The 21,683-nt window shown below is 57.7% G+C and overlaps 1 protein-coding gene across 1 annotated transcript in view; it reads left to right on the forward strand.

Moving 5' to 3' along the window:
• Positions 1-5,764: 5,764 nt before the first annotated feature.
• AGAP3 (ArfGAP with GTPase domain, ankyrin repeat and PH domain 3) overlaps positions 5,765-21,683 on the forward strand; it is a 108,452-nt gene continuing 92,533 nt past the window's right edge. Inside the window, 3 exon segments of the mRNA XM_030008325.2 lie at positions 5,765-6,227; positions 6,229-6,652; positions 18,609-18,667. Coding sequence (XP_029864185.1) covers positions 5,805-6,227; positions 6,229-6,652; positions 18,609-18,667 — 906 coding nt within the window. The 5' untranslated portion in view covers positions 5,765-5,804.

Genomic DNA, 21,683 nt, shown 5'->3' on the forward strand with positions numbered 1-21,683 from the left:
AACTTCATGGGCAAGAGGGTGCCTGTGCCCTGCGTGCATGGTCCTGCGGGGATGGGGTGGTGCGGGGTAGTTTGGGTGACATGGGCATGACCTCACAGCGGGTAGGAAGGAGGTGGTTTGCTTCAGCGCTGTGGATCCCAGCGGGGAGAAAGTGGTAATTTCCTCGTCATCAATGGCGAGGTTTGCAGGCAGGACCCGAGCTGGGGGTGTGCAGAGCATGTGGGAGGAGGGAGAGAGCTGATGCTGAAGTCAGGCTCTTGTGTGCCTTTTCTGTTTACTTCCTGGCTTTTGTTAACTGTTTGCTGGCTGGGCCCATTCCTCCTCTCTCCATGGAAACTGTAGGTAACAGCCTGCTCTGGGTGATCTCTCACTTCAAAAGGCCGTCGAAAGTCAGGCCTGCAGGTGTCAAACCCTCGGCTCCGGAGCTGTGATGGGGGCAAGGGCAGAGGGAGGGGGCACGGGCAGGCGCAGGGGCTCCAGCTGGCAGGCAGGGCAGCGAGGGGCTCTGACGGAGCTTGGACCTGGAGCAACGCCTCATTTCTCCAGTCTGAGACCCTGGGGATTTGCAGGGGGCTGCTGGGCTGGCAGATGTTTTGTCGGTGCAGCGGGTGAGGATATTGTCTCTTGCGAACGGGTCAGTTGGGGTGACCAGAAAGGGTTATCACGGCAGAGCTGGTGTGATTTGCAGACTCCAGAGCCCCACCACTGTGCCCAGGGCCTGGCTGCGGCTGTGAACAGCATCCCTCCGCTCAGGGTCCAGGGAAACGCCTCCGTCGTCTCCTTCGCTCTCCTCCTGTCAGGGCAGAGAACGGTTCTGTCCCTGCCCTGTGGGGCCAGCAGGCAGGGCTTTGCCCCCACCACCGCCTCCCCGAGTGACGGCTGCGACGCGCTGCCTGCTGCTGACGCGCTGGCAGCCGGGCTGGGCGCTGCGTACGGCAGCGCGGGCTGTGACGTGGGCCTGCGGGGGCTGCGGGGGCTGCGGCGCTGCACACCCCATGGCCGGGCAGCGGAGCCTGCGCCCCCGGACGCTCCCTGTTTGGGCAGAGCCTCATCAGTATTCCTGGTGCGCAGTCCAGCCGGCTGGAGCTGGTCTGCAGAGCCTGGCAGCTCCAGCACGGTCCTGGCATGGCTCTCAGGGTCCTCCTGCAGCTGCGGATGGGCTCAGCCGCCGGCCGGTGGCCCTGCATGGAGCCCTCCTGCTCTTCTGCTCCAGCCTCTTGCTGGTTTCATGGGTCAGGCTGGAGAGCGTGTGCCGGGGGTCCTGGGCATCCCCCAGCCTGGCCCAAGTGCGGTGTTGTCACTGCACCCTGTCCGTTCTTTGTCTCCTGGCAGCGCTGCCTGGGCAGTGGTACTAAGCCTGGTCTCCTGCCCGCGGTCCCACCGCCGGCACGGTCTGCATGGGGCGGCTGGCCTCGGGTACTCTGCAGCCCCGCTAGCACATAGGTCCCAGGGCTGGCTAACGTCTGTCCTGTCCTCCTGGTCTGCTGCTGGCATCTGCCTGCTGCCAGGGTGCTGAAAACTCACAGCTCTGTCTGTGCTGGGAACATCATTCCTCCATTCCCAGCTGCCGAGGTGTTCTTAGATGCTGCAGTGCCGGTCCCTCGTCCATGCTGGACATGTGGGTTGCTGCAGTGGGTCTCCCAGACTTGGGCGCCTCTGCAGAGCGACAGCACCTTCAAACCCAGGTGGGATGGTGAATGCAGCTGTCCCATCCTCCAGATCGAACGTCCCCTTGCAACAAAACCTTTGCCTCGGCAGACAGCTGGAGCAGAAATACCAATGCCAGTTGGGTCTGGAAGAGCGCAGCGGAGCATTTGACCAGTCACAGTTCAGACTTCTTTTCTGTTTCAGGGCTCCACCCTGAACTTCGCACTGGGGACCAGCCAGCAGTGGAAAGTTCCCTGACTTTTGGACTGTCTTCCAGTGCAGCTGTTGTTTAGCCTCTCATGGCTTTTTGTTAATTTAAGCCAGATGTTCATTGCCATAATGTTTGTAACACCAGTGTGACTCATAAAAGTACTGGTAAGAGACTGACTTGCTTCTGTCCCCAGGCACCTGCCCCAGGTCAGGATTGCAAAAGCATGATGTCCCTGTTACATCCCAGTTCTTGGGGCTCGTCTGCTTCCGGAGACCCGTGTGGCACAGGGGACTCCAGCAACAGCCACCTTCCCACCAGGCAGGTGAATTGTAATCTTTCATTTGCGTTAGATATGCACACAGCACCAGTCAAAGCCAGTATAATCATGGAGTAAACTGCCTAAGAAGAGACACTTACAGGTGTGTGGGGCATATTTCAGTGGTGGCTGTCTCTAAACACCAGTGGCTTCTGGTTTCCTGGTCTCATTCTCAGAACAGTTCCTCCCTCGGTCGCTGTTTCAGCTGTCGTGGCTGAAGAGGCAGCCAGAGCCCACGTGCTGTTGAGATCTGGCAGGGTTTGAGCCCTTCCTTGGGTGCAAGCACCCTGCCTGCACCCCTCTGTGACTAGAAGTTGTATCTGAGGCTCCGTTTTGTTCTATTTTATTTTAAATGTCTTTTGCTCTTTCTGTAGGAATAATGCCAAGGGGATCATATCAATGTATATAGCATATGGAAACCTTTGCCTCTTAACAGGCTAATTAGGTAAAAATATCATTATGTTGTTACATAAGCAAAGACCAATATCTTCCTGGGATGTAGCAGTATGGATGTTGTATGTATATTTCTTCTCAGTGCTGCTGGAGGCCCCAGCTCAGTATTGTGCCCAGGTTCTGGCACTGCATTTAGAAAAAGGTAGCAGACAAACAGTAGAGAACTGAAGGGAATGCATTAAAAACAATAATAGCTTCAAAAATACGATCCTCGGTGGGACAGTTGAAGATGATGCCAGCTGAGGGGAACACTCTGTGTTTCTCAGTACGTTTAAGGTTGTAGGGAAGAATGCAGTCTGTTACTCTTCACGGCCAATAAGGGTATGGCAGAAGTAATTGGCTTTATCTGCAGGCAAAGGGATTTGGACAAGATCGTGGGAGGAGGAAGAATGGGAGCAGCAAGGACAGTGCAGTACTGCAGTGGGCTTAGGGAGGTCGTTAAGGATGGGTCAGACAGACACCTGTCGGGGTGATCCACGCACGTCTGGTCCCACCTCGGCAGGGGAGTGTGTGGTACCTCATCTCTTCCAGCAGATATTTCTGTGATTCACTGATACCTTAAAGCCCAGAACTTGCCAGAATATTTTAAAAAGATGAGATCCATATAGAAGGTGTACCATCTGGCATTGTTACAGTAGAAGTTAAACCCAGGATTCTGGGAAGGGATGAATATAGATGGTCCCGCTTCATTACAGGAACAACTTCCAGTCCCTTGGAGCAAAGAGCTGTGCGAAGCACAGTTGGGAAGGAGCTTGCGAGGTTACTGGTCTGGTTCCCTGCCCAAAGGCTGGTTACCTGTGCCTGAATTACTCCTGACAGACGTCTGTGTGATTGGTTCTGACATCTCCAGTGATGGAGATGCCACGGTCTCTGCAGCCAGCCTCGTCTGGTGTTCCGCGCTCTTTGGAAGATGTTCCCTCGTAATTGCTTTCTGCAGAATTCCTCGCTCCTTGCTGCAGTGCGGCTGCTCCTGGGAGACAGGACACCAGATGATGTGGATGAGGGTCGGATCCAGTCTGGCAGCTCTCGTGTTCCTGTGACCTTGGCACAGATGGCAGAGCTGTAGCTTTGGCGGGTTGTCAGGCGCCTTCTGCTCGGTTTCAGGCGTCGGTGCCCATTGGCTTGGGAGGGAGGGGAGCTGGATGCGTCCCGTCTTGTGCCCAAGAAGCACTGACATGGTGTGGGGAGGAGCATCTTTGAGCTGATCCGTGGTCTGGCTAGCTGCTCCACGTGTTCAGCACCGCATAACTGGGAGAGTGTACTGCTGAACTAGAGATTTTACTGTCTGAAAGGTGCAAAAAGTCAAGGGAAGAGAAGGATCTCCAGCTAAGGGAGGAGGCTGCAGGGTGATAGCTCTGCTTATGGAGTGTGGTGGTGGTGGTGGTCTGTGTTATTAAAAGGGGTGGTAGTGGAAGGTGAGGCGGATGGTGGAACCTGTGGGCTTAAGAGAGGGCGGAGAAGGGAGAGGAAGGGTCTTGGCTGAGATGCTGGCTGTGCCGTGGGGAGGGGAAAGGCTGAACCTGGTGGTGCCTCAGGGCGAGGTGGGATTGTGCTGTGTCCCAAGGCTGTGGGCTATGACCGGGGCTGGGTGCATCCACAGAGAACTGGAGAGGCAGTGGGGTGTTGCTCAAGAAAATCGTGAGGGCATCCTGTGAAGGAGGATGAGGGATTGAAAAGAGGGCAAAGTCCAAAAGGGTGGTGGGATTTCAGGAGAGTCGAGGCAGTGGAGTCAAAGACTCCTGGATAAGGAGGGGGAAACGGAGGTCCTGATATTAAGATGTTCCCTGGATATTAATATCCCTGGATATTAAGCTGTTCCCTGTTCTCCTGGCAGGAGAAGACCTCAGCTGGTTTAGCAAACAGAGCTTTCAGAAAGGTAAAAATAATTTAAGGGGGAGTCGAGCACCTTTTTTTTTTTTTTTTTTTTTCTTTTCTCCCCAGAGGGAGGGCAGATCATTCTTGCACTGAGAAGGAGGAAAGAAAAGTCATTAGGAAAGGAGGAGGAGGAGGGTCCTGGGGCAGTGCTGGAGACAGGGACTGTGCTGCAGGCAGCAAAGGGGGGGGCTGGGGAAGAGCTGGAGGAGGTACTGCAGTGGGGGACTCTGGAAGAAACGGCCCGGAAGGAGGGCCAGAGCTTAACGATGGTGTGTCTGATCAAGGGAGACCACTTCGCTCTGGAGGAAGACGGGAGCGAAGCTCTGCCTGGGATGGTTTCGCTCCTCCCGCTGCCCTGGGCCCCTCGCCGCTCTCCGCAGGCAGCTGCGGGGCGGGAGGGCTCTGGGAGCCGGCGCTGAGGCTTTGCAAGGGATGCCAGGCGTAGTGCTGCTCATGACGGGGGGGGGGGGGGGGGGGGGTGTCTCCCCGTACCGGCCTGGCCGGGCCCCGCGGGGCGGGGGGGGGGGTCTGCCGGGACCGGGACCGGGACCGGGACCGGGACCGGGACCGGGACCGGGACCCGGAGCCGCGCGAGGGCGGCAGCGGCGAGCGGGACCGCCGCGCCTCCTGGCGGACACTGCCGGCACCGCGCCGCGACCAGGGGCACCGACACCGGCCCCGGCGGGCGGTGCGGACGGCCCTGCCCGGCGCCCGGTGCTGCCCTGGCCGGAGCCCGGCCCCAGGCCAGGCCAGGCCGGGCCGGGCCGGGCCGGGCGGCGAAGCGAAGCACCCCGGCGTGGCGTCCGCGGGTCGGCCGGGCAGCGCCGACGCTGCCCGGGTGCAGGCTGCCGCTGCGGGCACCGAGGGCGGCCGGGCGGAGACGGGGCCCTGCCCCGACCCGGCGCTGCCCCCGGGGGCAGCCGAGCGCCGCCCCGGGCCGGCTCCGCCGCCTCTGCCCGCGGCGGCTGCGCGGGGCCGGGCGAAGGGCAGCGCCTGCCCGCCCGGTGCCCGGGGCGGCGGCGGGGGCGGGCGGCGGCCCGGGGAGGGCGCGGCCGCGCGGGGCGGCCCCGGCCCCGGCCCCTGCCCCGGCCTCGGCCCCGGCCCCGTTCCGGGGCGGGCCCAGCCCCGCGCTGGCGGCGCGCCGGAGCGCGGCCCGGGCATGCCGGCGCGGCGTGGGAGCCGGCAGGCAGCGGGCGGCGTGCGGGGTCCCGCTGCGCCGCCTCCCCGGGACCGGCCGCCCGCGCCGGCAGCGGCCCAGAGCGGCGGGCGGCCCGGGGCCATGGGGCAGCCCCGCAGCTGACGATGGCGGAGGGCTGGCGCTGGAGCGAGGCGGGCCGGGGCCCCCCGCGGCCGAGCCCCCGCCGCGCCGTCAGCGTCTGCGAGTCCCTGGACCTGCAGGGCGTCCCCGCCGTCCAGGCCGCCCTCAAGGCCGCCCAGCAGCAGCGGCGGCGGCCCAAGAGCTTCTGCGCGGCGGGGAACGGGCTGGCGGCCGCGGGCCTGCTGCCCCCGCCGCCCCCCGCCAGGGCCCGCGGCAGCCTGCTGGACTTCTTCAGGCTGCGCTCGCCCCGCAAGCAGGGGCCGGCGGGCGAGGGCCAGGGCGAAGGCGAGGGCGCGGGGTCCCCGCTCGCCGGGGCCGACGGGGCGCAGCGCCCGCGCCCCAGCAGCATGACTTTCCTGCCCTCGGCCCGGCAGCCGCACCCCGCCGAGGGCCCCGGCTTCCTCCGGGGGGGGCTCGCTGTGGGGCAGCCGCCGCTGGAACCTCTTCGGGGCCAGCGGCCGGAGCAGCCCCGGCCCCAGGAAGAACTTCAGCTCCCTGCGCAAAAGCTTCAGCTTCCGCCTGCGCCGGGGCCACGAGCTGCGGCGCTCGGAGTCGGGGGGGCTCCTGCGCCCCGCGCGTCTCCGCACCAAGAGCGAGGGGGACGCCAGCTCCCTGCACACCTGCCCCAGCAAGCGGGACCTGCTCTACCCGGAGCTGGCCAGGGTCGGGGGCAGGCTGCACGCCGACCCCGGGCAGGCGGGGGGACTCTGGAGACTTCTCACGAGCCGCTTCCGAAGGCGAGAGCGCGGCAGCGCCGGCAGCGCGTGCCCCAAGGACCCCCACGGCGGTGCCGAGCCCATCTTCCTGGGCAGCGGTCCGCTGCGAGCGCTGGGTAAGTGAGTGCAGGAGCGGTGCTGGCCCGGCGAGAGCCCCCTTGTGTGTACGGGGTCTGCGGGGACGGGTGGCCATGGCCTGTCCCAGTCGAGGTCCTGGGCTGGGCACCGGCACCCGATTGCAGCCTGGTCGGTGCTCCGTGGGGTTTGTGCTCGGGAAAGCTCGGCTGTAGTGAGGAAGCATGAGCATTCGTGGGGCCGTTTCGCATTCCAGCACCCGGTGGCTGTGGGCACTGCCATCGTCGTTGGTGCTAAAGGAGCTGCAGTGTGGCTAGCTGGGAGGTACTGCTGTGGGGGTCCAGGTTTCCTTGCTGGCTAGACCTCTGGGAGTTGACCGCGTGTCCCCCACATCCTTCTTGCCCTGGTGGTGTCCCGGCAAGGGCAGGGAGAGCTGAGCCTCGTGCAGCGGCATCGGGGGAGTGGAGGGAACTGAAACTGTGGGAGGGGGAGAAGGATTCTGTTAGTGGGCTCCTGAGCAAGTGCTGAACTGTTTGGGAGATTGCCAGAGCAGAGGCGCAGAGCAGCACGAGGGGGTTGGGGAGCACTGAAACATGCCTGCGCCTCCCTCCCATAAGCAGCTTTCTGGTGCCGGGCTCTGTCTGGGTGATGCTCTGCTGGGGTCTTCCCTGGGGCCGAGTGGAGGCCGTGTGTTTGGGAGCATGGCGGTGCTCACTGGGTGCGGGGCAGCTTGCGGAGAGCGGTTGGTGGCATCCTGAGTGACGTGACAGAGGACGGGACGGACTGGGGAGGGCGGACAGGACCCCTGCGAGGATCGGGCACGCGATGGGGGACTGGTGGCTGAAGCAGCCATCGGGTGCTCCACTATGTGGTGTTTGGCCTCGCTTCTGTGGGCTGTTCTCCCGTGTCGGGGCTGCCCAGGCGTGCGGGGGCCACGCTGCCTGTGCCCCTGTGCTCCGTCCCGCTCCCTGGCTGTGCAGCATGCCTGGCCCTGCAGAAGCGAACGTGTGAGCGAGCCCTGCCGCCTGGCAGGGGCTGGGAGGTGAGAACAGCATCCCCAGGTTTTTTAAGGCATTGAACGCTGGCCTGCACACACGGAGCTGGGGGCTGGGCTGGGCCGGGACCTGCTGCTCTCGGGGAGGCAGGGCAGCCGCTTTCTGGCGCCTGCGAGCCTCTCCGCGTTTCCATCGCTCTGCTCTGGAGTCTGGGGCACTGTGGAGGCAGTTCCCCAGCTTGGCTCATGTGCCAGAGGGATGGATTGGGCCTGGCAGGCTGGCGGGCTCCCGGAGGAATCTGCACGCTCCCAAGCCAGCAGCTGCCCAGAGCTTTGTGCCCAGGATGCTTTCCAGGAGGGCTGGGCTCCAGGGACCAGCACAGGAGCAGCGCTGCTGGCAGCCTGAGCTCCGCTGCCGCCCAGGTGCTGTGCGGGGAGCTCAGGGGGCTCGTTCCTGCCGGTTCTCCTTGTCTCTGGGACTCGCTGCGCCTTCCCGGGAACAGTCCTGGAGGCTCTGAAGGCACCGGGCGGTGGCCGAGGCTGCCTTTGTGTGCCACGGGATGAAGGGATGGGATAGTGCTGCTGCGCTCCCCTGCGGTGCGCTCCTCCCGGGGGGCCCTGCTGCTGGCAGGGGTGCCCGGGGCTGGGTGCTGGCTGGGTGGCAGGAGGTTCCCAGGCGAGGGGAGGCTGTGCTCATGGCTGGGGAATGTGGGTGTATCCAGGCAGGGAGGGCCAGGCCCTGCCCATGCAGCAGGGGGCCTGTTCCTGCTTGCCGGCGGCTTCCAGCGGGAGCTGCGCCAAGCAGCAAGCCGGCCCCGGCGGCCGCATTCCCAGGGGAGCAGCTGAGGTTGAGCGCTTGTGTTGGTGTCCTCGCCCCTCACCTGGCTGCTCTGCTGGGACAGGTGGGTGGTCCCTTTGGGTCCATCTGCTGGAGAGCCTTCTGAGGCTTCGCTGGGGCTTGGAGCCCTCTCTGTGACCAGCCAGCTAATGCGAGACCACTGCGTGTCAGGGTGGTTAGCATTTGCTGCCATGGCTTGTACTGAAGGCACAAGCTCGGGGATGACCTTTCCAGACTGCCTCTGGGACTGTGGCTCGTTGCAGCAGAGCGAGCCCTGTTTGCTGGAGCTGCAAAGTTCACACTTTGGCTTGGTTTTTTCTTGGAACGCCATTTTTGCCATTTGCCTGGTACCCAGTACAAGCAGTACAGGCCTCTGTACCCCATCGAGCTATGTCCTCCTGGGGTCAACAAGATGTGAAGAAGCAGCGGTGAAGTCTGCCGACCAAAGTCGCTGTTGCTTGTCCTGTCTCCCCGTTGTCTCTCCACTCAGTGTTTTTGGTCTGTGGGCTCTGGCTCACTCCCATGGGAGCTGTGAGCCTCTAAGCCAGGACACCGTAGGCTGGAGGTGCACAACCTTAGTACTGCTCCAACATGGACTTGCTGGATGCGGCAGCTCAGGAGGTCCCTACCCCATTCCTATTTCAGACTTGCAGGCCAATAGTGTTTCTAATACCCTCTCGACATTTCAAAAACTTCAATGCTTTATGCTAGTGCTGCCCACCTTAGCCCTAGGAAAGCTGCTGAACAGTCCCAACACGCCCTCCCGAGGGGGTGCAGCTGCAGTTGCGGTTATCAGCTCTTTGGAAAAGCTGGATATATGAGTCCAGGCAGAGATCCAAGCCGACACTGCTACCTGGTTTCCAGTACTTGGAGTATTTTGTTTATAGCAAACTGAGATATCCATCCAGCGCTGCACTCTGCTGTGTAGACATAACCAAGGGCCGAAAACCCTGGCCCACCAGAGAGTCAGGAGGATGGTCTCAGTGTGCTCCCCCAGCCCTGCTGAGACCTCCTTTGGACTACATGGGTAACGTTTGCTCCCTGCTGATGGAGGGGTTCAGCTGGGACCAAGCATAGGGAGGGGTGATCAGGGCAATGCAGAGTTTGTTACCCAAAAAAGACTTAAAGAGCTGGTCTTTGTGTAGCAGGATGAAGGCTGACGGGGGGTGTGATTTTCTGTTAATGCACCAAGGGAGGGCAAGAGCCCTTGGAGCCAGAGAACAAAGTCAACACAGAGTCCGGCCAGCTTGCACTGATCACAGATAATCGCGGACAGCGGTTCAGAGGAACGGTTCTAGGTGTTGAGGTATTGACTGGTGCAGTTCTGAAGAAGCCTTGTGATAGGCACAGGCTTGGAAAAACTGGACTAGTTTGGGGTTGGAGTTTTCCCTGAGCATGGAGGGATCATGTGATGGGTACAGCATCTCCAACAGCTCAGGAAATGTTTCTCACAACCATATTCCCCTCTCCCAGAAAGATGCCCTGCTTTTGAAAGTGCTTTAAGGTTTAAGGTAACTCCCTTTACTCTCCTGTTTGATGTTTGGCCATGCAGAGGACTGATGTGTAGGGCATGCGTGAGAGAAGGCTACTGGGAGAAGAGGGGATGCTTTTACGTTAATAAGGTGAAATTTGCCTAGTGAATTGAGTAGATGATGATATGTATCATCTCTTGTTGGTACCTGCCTCAGCTTAGCAGAGAGTGTTGGTGAGAAGCAGAGATGTCACAATGGGTTTAGAGACCATGCCTTGGATGCTTAATCCAGTCTGGTGTCCACGCTTCAGAAAAACTTAAGAAGTCTGGAAGATATCAAGGAAGGAGTTGTTGGGACACCAATCTGAGGCCTAATTCTCAGGATGAGATCGGAGATGATGTGTGCAGTAGGTGTGGAGGTGTTCTGATTGCAGTCTACAGGCACCCATAGGAAGAGGGAACTTCAACAAACAGTGCCTTTTTTAATCTTAACTTGCCTTTGCTTGTGGGGTTAAACAGCTAGAGCTGAGGTCAGACAAATTTGGAACAGGTTTTTACTGGTGAGGTAGGTCCCCACAGAGCACTTGTGTTGGGGAAGCAGTGGGTTATCTGTCTCTCCACGTCACTAGCTCTGCTGGGTTGTCCCTTTCAGCAGACTCTTTCCAGCTGTCAGAGCAGAGAGAATTTGGTACGGTTCTTTGGTCTGTGTATATTCCGATGCGGACTGCAAGGTAGTCGGTGCCAAGAGGCTTAAAATGTATGGCTCTTCTGAAGTCTGTGTGCTGCACAGCATACATGGTGTGATGGCACCAGCTGCTGCTGCGTGTGCTATAGCTAAGGAGCAAGAGTAGCAGTTCATAATCACGCCCTTTTCTCCCAGAGATATGCAAGATCCTCTCCTTTCACTGCTGCAGAGTATTTAAAGCTCTGGTGAGATAATCCTCGCTAAGATCGTGTCCTGCACAGGGCATCTGCATTGGCTAAGCTCTCTGACGGGAACGCTAGCCTTGCCTGTGTTGGTCCTTGACCTGGAGAAATCTCTGTTCCTGCCAGCGTTGCCAGGGTTGAGTCTTTATCAAGCCTGGCCTGGAAAAGGTGGTTCTGCCCAGGCACGTCGCACTCTGCTGCCCTTTTATCTGCGTGTGCGGGCAGAAGGGTACCTCGGAACGTGGTTTGTGTGGGCACTGCTGTGTTTGCTCAGCCTCTGACCTGGTTTCAAGGCTGGGTTTAGTGTCCAGGGTTTCAGTGTCCAAGTTAGTTCCACAGTGGCTTGGATAATGAGTCAGTTAATTATTAGTTGCTGTGTGTGGAGACCAAATGTGTCTGGCACTAGTGCTTCTGAAGCACAAGGTAGATGAACCTGCTACGCTTCATCCTGTGAAGGGAGCAGCCTGGATGAAGAGTCAGTTTTGCCCAGCCAGCCCCTTCCTCCTCCCAGCTTTGCAGCAGCAAGTGGATGCAAGCAGCAGCGGGTCCGTACTGCCGTGGCTGAATTCCCACTGAGCTGTCTGTAAAGGCAGAGGGGGCTGTTGCGTCCAGCCGCCGAGATGGAGCCTTCTGGTCTTGCCTCCTTAGTATGTGACACTGCCCGTCCCACAACTGTGGTCTGGTCTGTAGGTCACTGAAGGTGTCCAGGATGACTGACTGACCGAGGGACATCAACTACGTAGAGTGCTTTATGTCTGTATCTGCTCTTCTTTACACTAGGGATTGTCTGTCCACCGTAACTTCCAAACCTCCATATGGGCTTCCACCTTCTGCAGTAGAGCTGCCTCCGCCTGGAAATCTCCATGAGCGGAAGCTTCTGGGCAGTAACGAAATTGGCCTGAATCTTCTTTTTCCAGGACAGGTCAGATTGATTGCCTCTCTTGTGTGGTTGTGTCTTGCGTCTTGGATCCAAGGCCACTGTGTGGCTGTGCTAAGGCTCTTGGTGTGCAAGTGGTGCCATGAGTCCACTGCTTCTGCTTTTGAGGTCAGATGTGCCTGGGGAGGTTATTCAACTGCAGCACTGATGGTCTGGTCTCTTCTGTTTTATTAAATAACAAAGAGAAGAGGGAGGAAGAGTGACGGGGTGTGTTTTAATGTGAAATACCAAAGGATACAGCTAGTCCAGCAGTGAAGCTAATCAAGTAAATCTCTACTCCCTGATGCCTGCATGAACCCTAGTGATGAGGGAGATGACAGTTCATTAAGGTGTTACCCCAGCTGGAGGCAATCTCTGCTAAACAAGCTCGTACCAAGGCTCTGGCACTGCGTGGAAGGTGCTAATGCTGACTTGCTTGCCTGGATTTCGGTTAGTGCATTAGATCAGATCAGGTCAAGTCAGGTCACTGGTGGCTTGCTGTGTCCTTCCACGTGGTCGCTGTTTCTCCCTGGGAGAAGATGGGGATCTCCTGCCTCTCTCAGTAGGGAACGGTGCCCGAGCAGCTGGAATCGTCCCCTGCACCTCCGGAGGGTCTAGCAGCCCCGGAGGGGAACGGTGTCGTCAGAGGGAGGACTCCCACACGCAGATCGACCTCCTGCAGCTATGGACTTGGACCTTCCTCCTTACGCCCATTTGGGTGTGTAACAGCAGCACAGATACACAGAGTGTATAATATTGTACTAACAGAATTTATACCAATGAAGTGCAGGAAATTGCCGTATGCTGCATGTTAGCAGCAAACGATCAACACTTGGGATGGACGAAGCTGACATCAGCGAGTTGTGTCAGCACATTTTGACAGTCAAGTACTTGGCCTATGGCTGTTCTGGGTGGTTGAGAAACTGCTCTTGACGTGCCTTTCTGACAGCTCCGTGGGTGTCATCTGCGCCGCCCGCACATGGCTGCTGCGCTTGCTTCTGCGAGAAGCTGCTGGTAGAGGAGGAAGGCAAGTGCAAGAACATGGCGGGGGGAGGGAGAGCTCTGTGCTGGGGGAATTATCTGAAAACGAAGTGATGGAGTCGTCCCTGCGGGTGCAGACGGCTGCGGGACACAGGACCTTCGGGTGATGCGAGAGCTGACCAACGAGGTGTCTTTCGGCCTGCGAATGGGCAGAGCAGGACTGTGCGTGGGTCACCCAGATGCCAGCATGGCGTGCACAGGTTGTGTGCGGCCCCTTGCGTGGTGAGAGAAGGGTGGTCGGTGTGCCCAGGGAGCAGAGCAGCGGGGATGTAAAAAGGACCGAGGGCCTGTTGCAGTGACAGATTTGAAAGACTCGGTTGTGGCATGGACCGCGGCCTGACACGTGGAAGTGGGTTGTGCTCCAGATGCTCAGGCCTTCCTGGACTAGCTGGTGGCCTTGATGGTGTTGAGTACCTTGTCTAGGCGGTGGGCGGGAGGAATGGTGTAAGTCAAGGCTTCGTGTTCAGTAGCGGCAACTCTTGGTGCAGCAGGAACTGCCACATCTTCTGGAGGCTGCTCTTCGGGGCGCTTGGGGCAGGAGGAGATGCATGCTACGGGCTGCTCGTTGATGCAGCTGAAGGCATTCATTTTTCCTCCTTTTGACAACCAGAGCCAAGCTTCTCCCCATGGTCTGCAGGGAGTGCTAGAAGCATACGTGTGGAAATGCCGCTTTATTAACTGAGTAACTCGGGGAAGCTGACACTAACGCCTCTTGGTTTTGAGGAGTTTCAGCTTTCAGGCACAGTTAAAGAAAGCCCCCAAACTCTCTGCAGGAGGCTCGTTGGAAGCCAGAACTGAAGCCTGGCCGGTTGGTGCCAGCAGTCAGGTGGCCAGGGGAGCTTGGTCCAAGTGCTCTTCCTCAGTAGCCGCCGTTCTTCTGCGCAAGACTGACTCGTGGAGCAAGCTGGGTGTTTTGGGAATTGGCGTTGGAGGGTGTGCTGCAGGACACTGTGAAGCTTTTTCTACGCTCTTGCAGAAGTTGGGAAGCTTCCCAGGTGTGCTGCAAGGTGCAGGCAGAGGACATGTGCCCGCACCATTGTGCGGACACACGCAGCCTCCTCACCTCACTTCTCTGCTTTGCCCAGGCACTGCCTTGCTTCATCCCTGATCTGGGCAGTAGAAAACACCTCCGGCAGCCCTACCCACTCAGCTAATGGGGAAGGACAGAGGGTGAGTGGGTCGGTGTGAGGAGTGGTGCTCCATACGGGCAGATCAAAGTCAGGGTGCGATGTCCTCCTGAATAAGAGGTGCTTCTGTTCATGTAGGAGTTTGTTAGCGGAAGGGTTTCTGTGTATGGGTACAGCCTGGGATGGGAGGTGGACATGAGGGTCTTCTGATCCCGACACCTGTGACTTTGGCTCTGGAGGGGGCCACAGAGGGAACTGGCCCTTCCAACATCTGGGTCTCCGTAACTTTTCCAGGCGAATGTGAAGGAATCCCATGGCTGTCTTCGGTTCAAGGCCACTTCCACCTTAGTCTCTGTTCTTTTGGTCACATAGTCTGTAAGCTCTTGCTTTTACCCTCCTGGCTACTGGAATAAGAGTGGGTTCATCCATACGTCTATGAGCGCTTACACTGGGGGTATCTCAACCCCGAAACGCTGCAGGTAGAGCGCCTTATTGTTACAGCCACATGGGACCTTCCACTACAGCCGTCTGCCTTCCTCCTGTTGCGGGTGAGATGCTTTACGCAGTGATGTGTGCAGTGGACGTGTCCTCTTCCGCTAAACAGGAGGTACTGGAGGAGGACAGCAGAGAGGGTGGAAGGTGCACAACAGCTTCTGCACAAGGAGTGATCCAACAGCTGGGACTCCACAGTGTGGGAAAGAGGGGTCGCAGTGAAAGATGGGGTGGTGCTGATCAGGCTGGCTAGGGAAGTTAGCTCACTGCCTCTGGTGCAGGAGCTGGGGGCATCCAATGAAGTCAAGCCTAAAACAGAAGAAAGCAGGTTTTCAAGGAATGGGTATTTATACTGCTGAAACTCCTTGCTAAAGAATGATGTGGAACTGAAATTTTATGTGGTTTTAAAAGGAGACAGAACTCAATTACTCAAAGGAGAGTTTTTTGGGGTTTACTAAATAGACAAACCTCAGGAGATCCCTGAGCTGAAGAAGTCAGCAGCTGCAAACACGTGTGGGGTCAGTATCACATACTCTCACTATGTTCCTACCCTTCCTGGGTTCCCACGTGCCCAACTGATGGTGGAGGTGGTGTGCCATGCTGGGCAGACCCTCGGTCCAAATCCAGATGGCCGTTCTCGGGTAACGATGTTGGGTGGCCTCCTACCTCTCCCTCCTGCCCTCAGCAGAAGCTGCTGCTGGGGCAAAGCAGCCCCCACTGCGCCCGGGGAGGGGAAGCAGCCCCTCGGCAGGGGCTGGAGGACGCCCTGCTCCCAGTGGTGGCAGAACAGAGATCTGGTGCCGAGCAGCCTCTCCGTCCATCTGCAGTCGCGAATGGATTTCCCAGCAGCAGTGGTGTGAGCTGCAGGTGACTGCCTACCTGCCGGCGCCAGGTAGCCAGACAGCCCTGTCTTGCGCTCGGGCGAGCCCTGCTCCCTGCCTCAGAGGAGGGACAGCCCCGTCCCCTGCCTGCAACCGAAGAGCAGTCACGGTCTGGGGACGGCGAGCTGCACCGGACAGGAACGGCCTCACCCTGCTTAGCCCGGTGTTGCAGCCAGACTGCAGTGTGCGAGCTCCTGGGTGGTGATGGCTGCTGCAAGCTGGGGCACAGCACAGCTTAGAGAGGTCCGCTGCGGGTGAGTCGATGGGTGCCGGGCGCAGGACAGGCGTGAGCGGGGACAGCGAGAGCATCGCTGCCAGTGTTGCCATCCCTCTCCTTTGCGCCAGCGGGGCCATCGCTTGGGCACGGGGATTTGCGGCGGCAGGAGCTCCGGCTGCACCGGGCAGAGAAGTGCCAGCGCCCTGGCATGCACTGCTGAGCGGAGGTGGCACACGTGCAGCCGGTGCGCTGGGCTGCTCCAGGACCCGCGGGCCGACGATGCCGTGCGCAGGCTGGGACGTGCTGTGCCGATCACCAGGGCCGGCTGGTGGCCTGGACTAAAATTCAGGCTTGGCACATGTTGGGAGCTGATTGACAAGCAGAGGTGCCCAGGTTGTTTGTTGGTGTTTTGGGTTAAGCATGCTAATGATAGTTAATAATTTAATGTGTTGTATGGCTGAGTGTAGTTAAATTGGCATTGTGTCACAGTTATTTGTGTTAAGATTTACTCAGAGGCCTTCGCAGCAAGTCAAAAATCAAACTGTTGCTAATGAACTCCTGAACCTTGGTTAAAAAACAAAGATCTGCTAGAATAATTAGCAGAGGAGGCAACTAGCAAAAATATGGATGGTTTCTCTATCCAGAGCATCTGAGAACAGAAAAAAAGAAGAGTATAGTCTGCCCTCTCCAGGCCTCTCTCTGCCTCTCTTTCTTAAGGTCAAGTCGGTGAGTGCATTTGATTTGTGCTCCACTCAGAACACCTCAAAAAACCTGCTTGCTCGTTGCCAGTTTTTTGTAGTTCAAGAACAAGGTGTATATAGTGAAACAGTGCAAGTGTGCTGCCTCATCTCATCTGGAGGGAGAGAATGCCAGTAATGGAGAAAGTACCGATGGTGCTTTAACCATCACAGTTAGCTGACAAAAGGACTAAGCAGAGCAGGAGTTATAGGTGGAGGTGACAGCTTTTTTTAGACCAAGTAATGCAGTTGGAGGTACAGGTGTCCTGTTACCTTTTTGAAAAGGCTCAAGAAATTACCATTTTCCTCCTAACTTACTAGTTGTTTTAATAAAGATTTTACCTCTACCTAAAAAAAGAAAGGATAGGTGAAAGACAGAGACCAAGAAGAAACAATTCCTCTTAAGAACCTTCATGATGGTTATAAATAACCTTGTGTTACTGCATCAGACTTGTGTTTTATTTGTCTGTAGGTTCTGAAAAAGAAGTGTTAATAAATTAGTATATGAATGGTAAACTCTAGGTATGAGCACCGTATTCTTACCTTTTCTTGACACGATGGAAAAATGCGGTGTGGCCTGCAGGTGCCAGTGCGCGGTGGCTGCACAAGTGCCATGGTAAAGGCACAGTGGCGGATCATCTTTTTTTCCCTCGTGCACTCTGAGCAGCAGCGGACCAGCGTGTGGATGTGCAGGCACGGAGGGCAGGGCCCCTGCAAGCCCTCCAGCCACGAGCAGTCGGCGCAGACTCTTGCCCACGCAGCTTTGGGCTGCGCATCTCCCACCGGTTGCCCGGGTGAGGTAGGGAGAGATGAGAGAAGGCATTGGCCTGGGGTAGAGAGAGGGTTGCAGCCGTTGTGCATCCAACCTTCCCTTGGGAGTCACAAGGGCAGGAGCATAAACGGGATTGAAGATAGTCATTGACTGCCTTCTGGCAGGGCTGAGGAGCCTGGCGTTGCCCTCTGATCCTGCCTGGGTCTGGCGGCGTCTCCTGCACTGCCCTGGTTTCAGCCTGCGGTGCTTGGCACAGCCCCGGATGAAACACCTACTCGGCAGAGACCTGCAGCCGCCGGCTCGCCCAGCCGGTTTGGGCAGTGCCGGTGCAGACGCTGACAGCTGGGACTCGGACTGCCAGCGCCGTGGTGGGGTCGGGGCTGCTGGGAGAAGTGGCGGGCAAGGAGGAGCCGCTGGGACAGGTCTAGAGCCATCCTCCCCTTTGGGCTGGCATCCTGCTGCGGCCTTGGGTGACGTCTGAGCAGCGGTAGCGCCCAGGCTGTCGTGTTTAATCGCTGCCCACGGTTGGGTCTCGCGGATTCGCCTCTTCCCTTTTTGAACCCATCTGAGATTTCCATTTCTGTAGTAGTCTGTGGCAGCAAATTCGGCAAGTTTATTACAAGTTCTTGAAGAAGCAGTGCTCCCACAGGTTTCCGGTCTCCAAAAATCCTTTATTATTTTTACACTATTAACATACAGCAAGTGCTGCTCTTTTGTTTCGGCCCCCTACCCCGTAGCCATCTGGCTTTGGGTGGAGGACGTACTTCCTTGTCCAAGGCAAATGAAGGACTCAGGTTTTGTTAGGAGTGGCTGCTAGCTACTTCAGATCTTCAAGGTGTTCTCCAGGCTCTTGCTCCTCCTCTGGCGAGTCTGGCTTTATTTGGGAAGTCTGTTGTTTGACCAGCTCCTGGAGATTGTTTGGATGTAAATGAAGTGTTTGTGATTTCTGTGGCAGGAGAGAGGGTGTTTCCTGTGCCACTCAAAGCTGTGCCTGATTGTGACAACCTTCCTAAGCCTATTACAATGTTCTGCAAATTACATAACATACACATAATTAATTGTGTTCACTTCCAATCATGAACATAGATTATAGCGTGCCTTCAGCTCTTTATCTGCACTGCCTACGACACACTGGTGTTGTAGCCTGACTGCAGCACTCAGGGCACTGCTTTTGCTGGTGTGTGCCCTCGGTTCTGGGGTCCTTTACGGCATGTGCCTCCCGAAAAGAGGTCTAGTTTCTGGTGCTTCCCTCGTCCCACGTGCCCCAAGGAAGGGGATGCTGTAGGGCTTTTTGTGCTCCCGCAGGGCAGGAGGGAGGGTCCCCAGCCCGCGGTGTGTGGGCTTTGCACTGCCTGCCTGCCCTCGGCTCGGCTGCTCCTTCCCATCCGCAGCTGCGGCTGCAGAGCCTCCTGGGCACGGGCAGTGTCATGACCTCGTGCAGCTTCGTGTCTCTGGACGGGGTGGAAAGGAGGGAAGAGCCGTAAATCTCCTGCCTGGAGGGAGCAGGGAGAGTGTGGCAGGATCCTTGTTGGGATCTCGAGGGAGACCACAGTGACCTGATGATTTCTTCTCTCTGTTCTGCAGATTCGTTTGTGAACAGCCAGGAATGGACCCTGAGTCGCTCGGTGCCTGAGCTGAAGGTGGTGAGTACTTGCGACTTGTGCCTCAGATACCCCTGGTTCTCTGATGCTTCTCCAAATCCCCAAGAAAAACCCGTGTTTTAATGTGGCCGAGTGGAAATGCATAGAGGTTTCAGCCTCGCGGAGGGGAGAGAGGAGCTGCGGTTGCTGCTGTGCTGTGGGAAGGCAAGGGAGAGGGTGTTGGTCTGGGAGAGCACTTGGCTGTGAAGGTCAAAAGGTGATATTTGAGCACCTCGGCCTTCCTGCTGGCCGTAGCAGAGCTCCAGTTCCCGACCGGGTACTGCTGCACGGGCTAGACCTTCTGGCGTAGCAGAAGCAGGGGCAGATCCTGATCCATGCATCCATGGTCATCACCCTCAGAGCAGCTGTCCAAGCGTGGAAGTTACCCACGTGGGAGCTGTCACCTCCCCATTCGAGCCTTGCTGACTTCAGCTCTGTGCTGGTGTTGCCCTGGCCTCTACTGGCCACCTCCCAGGCATGACTGCCCCATGGTGTCCCTGCCACGGAGGGATGCTGGTGGGATGAAACCGTCACCTCTGGTGCTTTGTTCTGCCAGACAGAGGGGATGAAGCTCCTCCGGTTTGTCACCACGGGGTGGGTTCCCCAGGGCACGCCGTTACCAGGCTTCATCACCTACTTGTGGGATGTGGTCTCTGGTCGGGGGGCTGCCTCTGCCCCTCTCTCGCCCCTGACACAGCCCATTCATGTGGGACAAGGTCACAAGGGAGGGGGCCTGATCTCGGCGTGCGGCACCTCTGAGATGGGAGATGTTTCCCATGGCCTGCCATCGCTGATGGCTGCGCACCGGCTTGCCGGGGCCATCTGTGAGCCGGCACAGGTCAGTGGTGCCGGAGGACACAGAGGGTGCTCTGCTCGAGCCGAGCTGGCTGGTGAGCACGAGGGGCAGAAGCTGCGCCTGTGGCGAGGGAGGAAGCGTGGCCTTGCTGGTGGCATTGAGCTCGTGGGCTGGTTCGGACGTTCACAGAAAGGCACCCTCGGCAACCGTGCTGCAAGCACTGGAGTAGCTCTGGAAGGGACGTTGGGGCGGGCAGGGTGCCACAGGCGCTTCTGAGTGTCTGTCTGGCAGTTCTCAGGGACCTCAGCAATCTGTTCCACACTCCGCTCTTCTCATGCTCTCCATGGCAGCCCTTAACTCCCTTTGAAGACTGTTGGCATGTCTCCCTTCAGCCCTTTCAAGATTAATTTTTTTCCATCTTAATCCGAGAAACAAGAAGCCTTTTTGCAAAACATATCAGCACCATGCTGCCACAATTTTTCTTATCTGCAGCTAAGTAAAAATTAAAACAAACTTTGAATATTCATTTGTTAGTTTGGCTTGCAAAATGTGTGCCTGTTCACAAATATTCTTGTAGCTATTCTGTGTATTGCCTTCTGACATTTTAACATTGTGCAGGCTACAAAAGAGTGCTGCGAGCTAAACAAACCTAGAGCTTTTAGTTCTTCTTCAATTAGCACAATCCTTTTCCCATGTTTTCCATCACTTCTGGGGTTTCATTCGCCTGATGCAGCTCTTCCTAAAAGCCTGGAGGCCTTTCAGAGTCCTCGTTCAGTCCCAGCCTTGCTGGGCTGAAGCCGTTTCCATCGTGTCTCTGGGGTTAGACTGCAGCAGCTGACTTTGGCGGGGGACCCTGTGCTTGGGTGGGCAGACCTCTGGGCGGTGGGCTGGTCATCCGGGATTTCTTCTTTCTGCAGCTGCGAAGGGAAGGACTTTGTGTAGCGGCAGAGCTGCTCCTGCCTGGGTCTGGGATGGCGGTCAGCCAGCGGGGACGAGGAAAGCCAGGCAGGTCCTGAGCTTTCGGGTGGGCGTCTAAGGGGTCCGTTGCGCACCGCGCTGCTCCGGCCCTGGCTGCGCCGTGGGTGCACCAGTTCCACGATGCCTCTCTTCCTCAGCTCCCGTCTCGCCCACCCCAGCAGTGTGGCCGTCCCCGTCCATCGCAGGGCCCAGCATTTCTCCCCAGATCTCTGCAGACAGGTTGGTCTTTGAGCGAGCGTCCCGAGTTATCACCAGGTTACGGTGGTACGGAAGGGGTCCCCACACACCACCCATCCCAGAGTCAGTACGGGAATCACTAAATAAATGGCTGAGACTTGGCAAGAAGTGTTCCCGGGCTTTGCTCCCTTCCAGTTTTCAAGCAACTCTCCCCTCAGCTCCTGCCTCAGCCTCCCCAGCCCCGTCCTCAGAGGCACGCTGGATGCAGGGAGGTGCTCCAGGTGGAGCAAGGTCTTGCCTGCACAGCTGGCACGAGGCTCGGCAGCGGTCTCAGCAGTGCTGCCGAAGCGGCTCCTGCAGCAAAGCCACCCGGTCCTCGGTCCTGCCTGAGTGATGCTTCACTGAGTGCACCACATGGCCCCGTGAAAAATGGGTCTGAAACTAAAAGACATCCTAGTGCAGGGCAAACACAAGGTCTTTTGATAAATGGCAGAACACACTGTTTGTGTTGGGAGAGGCTTGCACGAAGTACCCACTCTGTCTCTGATCTGCCAGTCCCTGTCCCCAAGGGAGACCTACACTGAGCCTGTGAACCAAGATTCATAATTCTGTGAGTATGGAAAACCACGGACCTCTTGGGGTCTTCTGTTTCGTGGCACAAAGTGTTGAATCCAGCCCACATCCCTCCTTCTGCGGGAATGAACTGTTTCCCTTACCTCTCCTGCAGGAGGTAAGGATCGTACCGCTTGCTTCCCTGCTTATGTTCCCATTTGCACCACAAGTGGTCAGTGGACTTTCTCTAAGTTTTTTTTTAATAGCTTGATGTATTTAAGTTATGCTCAGCAGTTTTTCTCACCTCAATTTTATCCTGAAGCTTCCTCTGTCTCTGCTGCAGGCTGAGAGGAGTCTGTGTCTGAGAGAAGGCAGCAGTTCCTGCAAACCTTGCCTTCCCTGTGGGAAGGGCACAAATGATGCCTGTTGGCAGGGACTCGTCCCCCAGACCCAGTACTGGGCAGTATCAGCCCCTCACTGGCCAGCACAGAGGCAGGCTGCATTCCCTTGTTCTCC

The sequence above is a fragment of the Aquila chrysaetos genome, chromosome 3 (genome assembly GCF_900496995.4).
Source record: "Aquila chrysaetos chrysaetos chromosome 3, bAquChr1.4, whole genome shotgun sequence".
In the NCBI taxonomy this organism is placed as follows: domain Eukaryota; kingdom Metazoa; phylum Chordata; class Aves; order Accipitriformes; family Accipitridae; genus Aquila; species Aquila chrysaetos.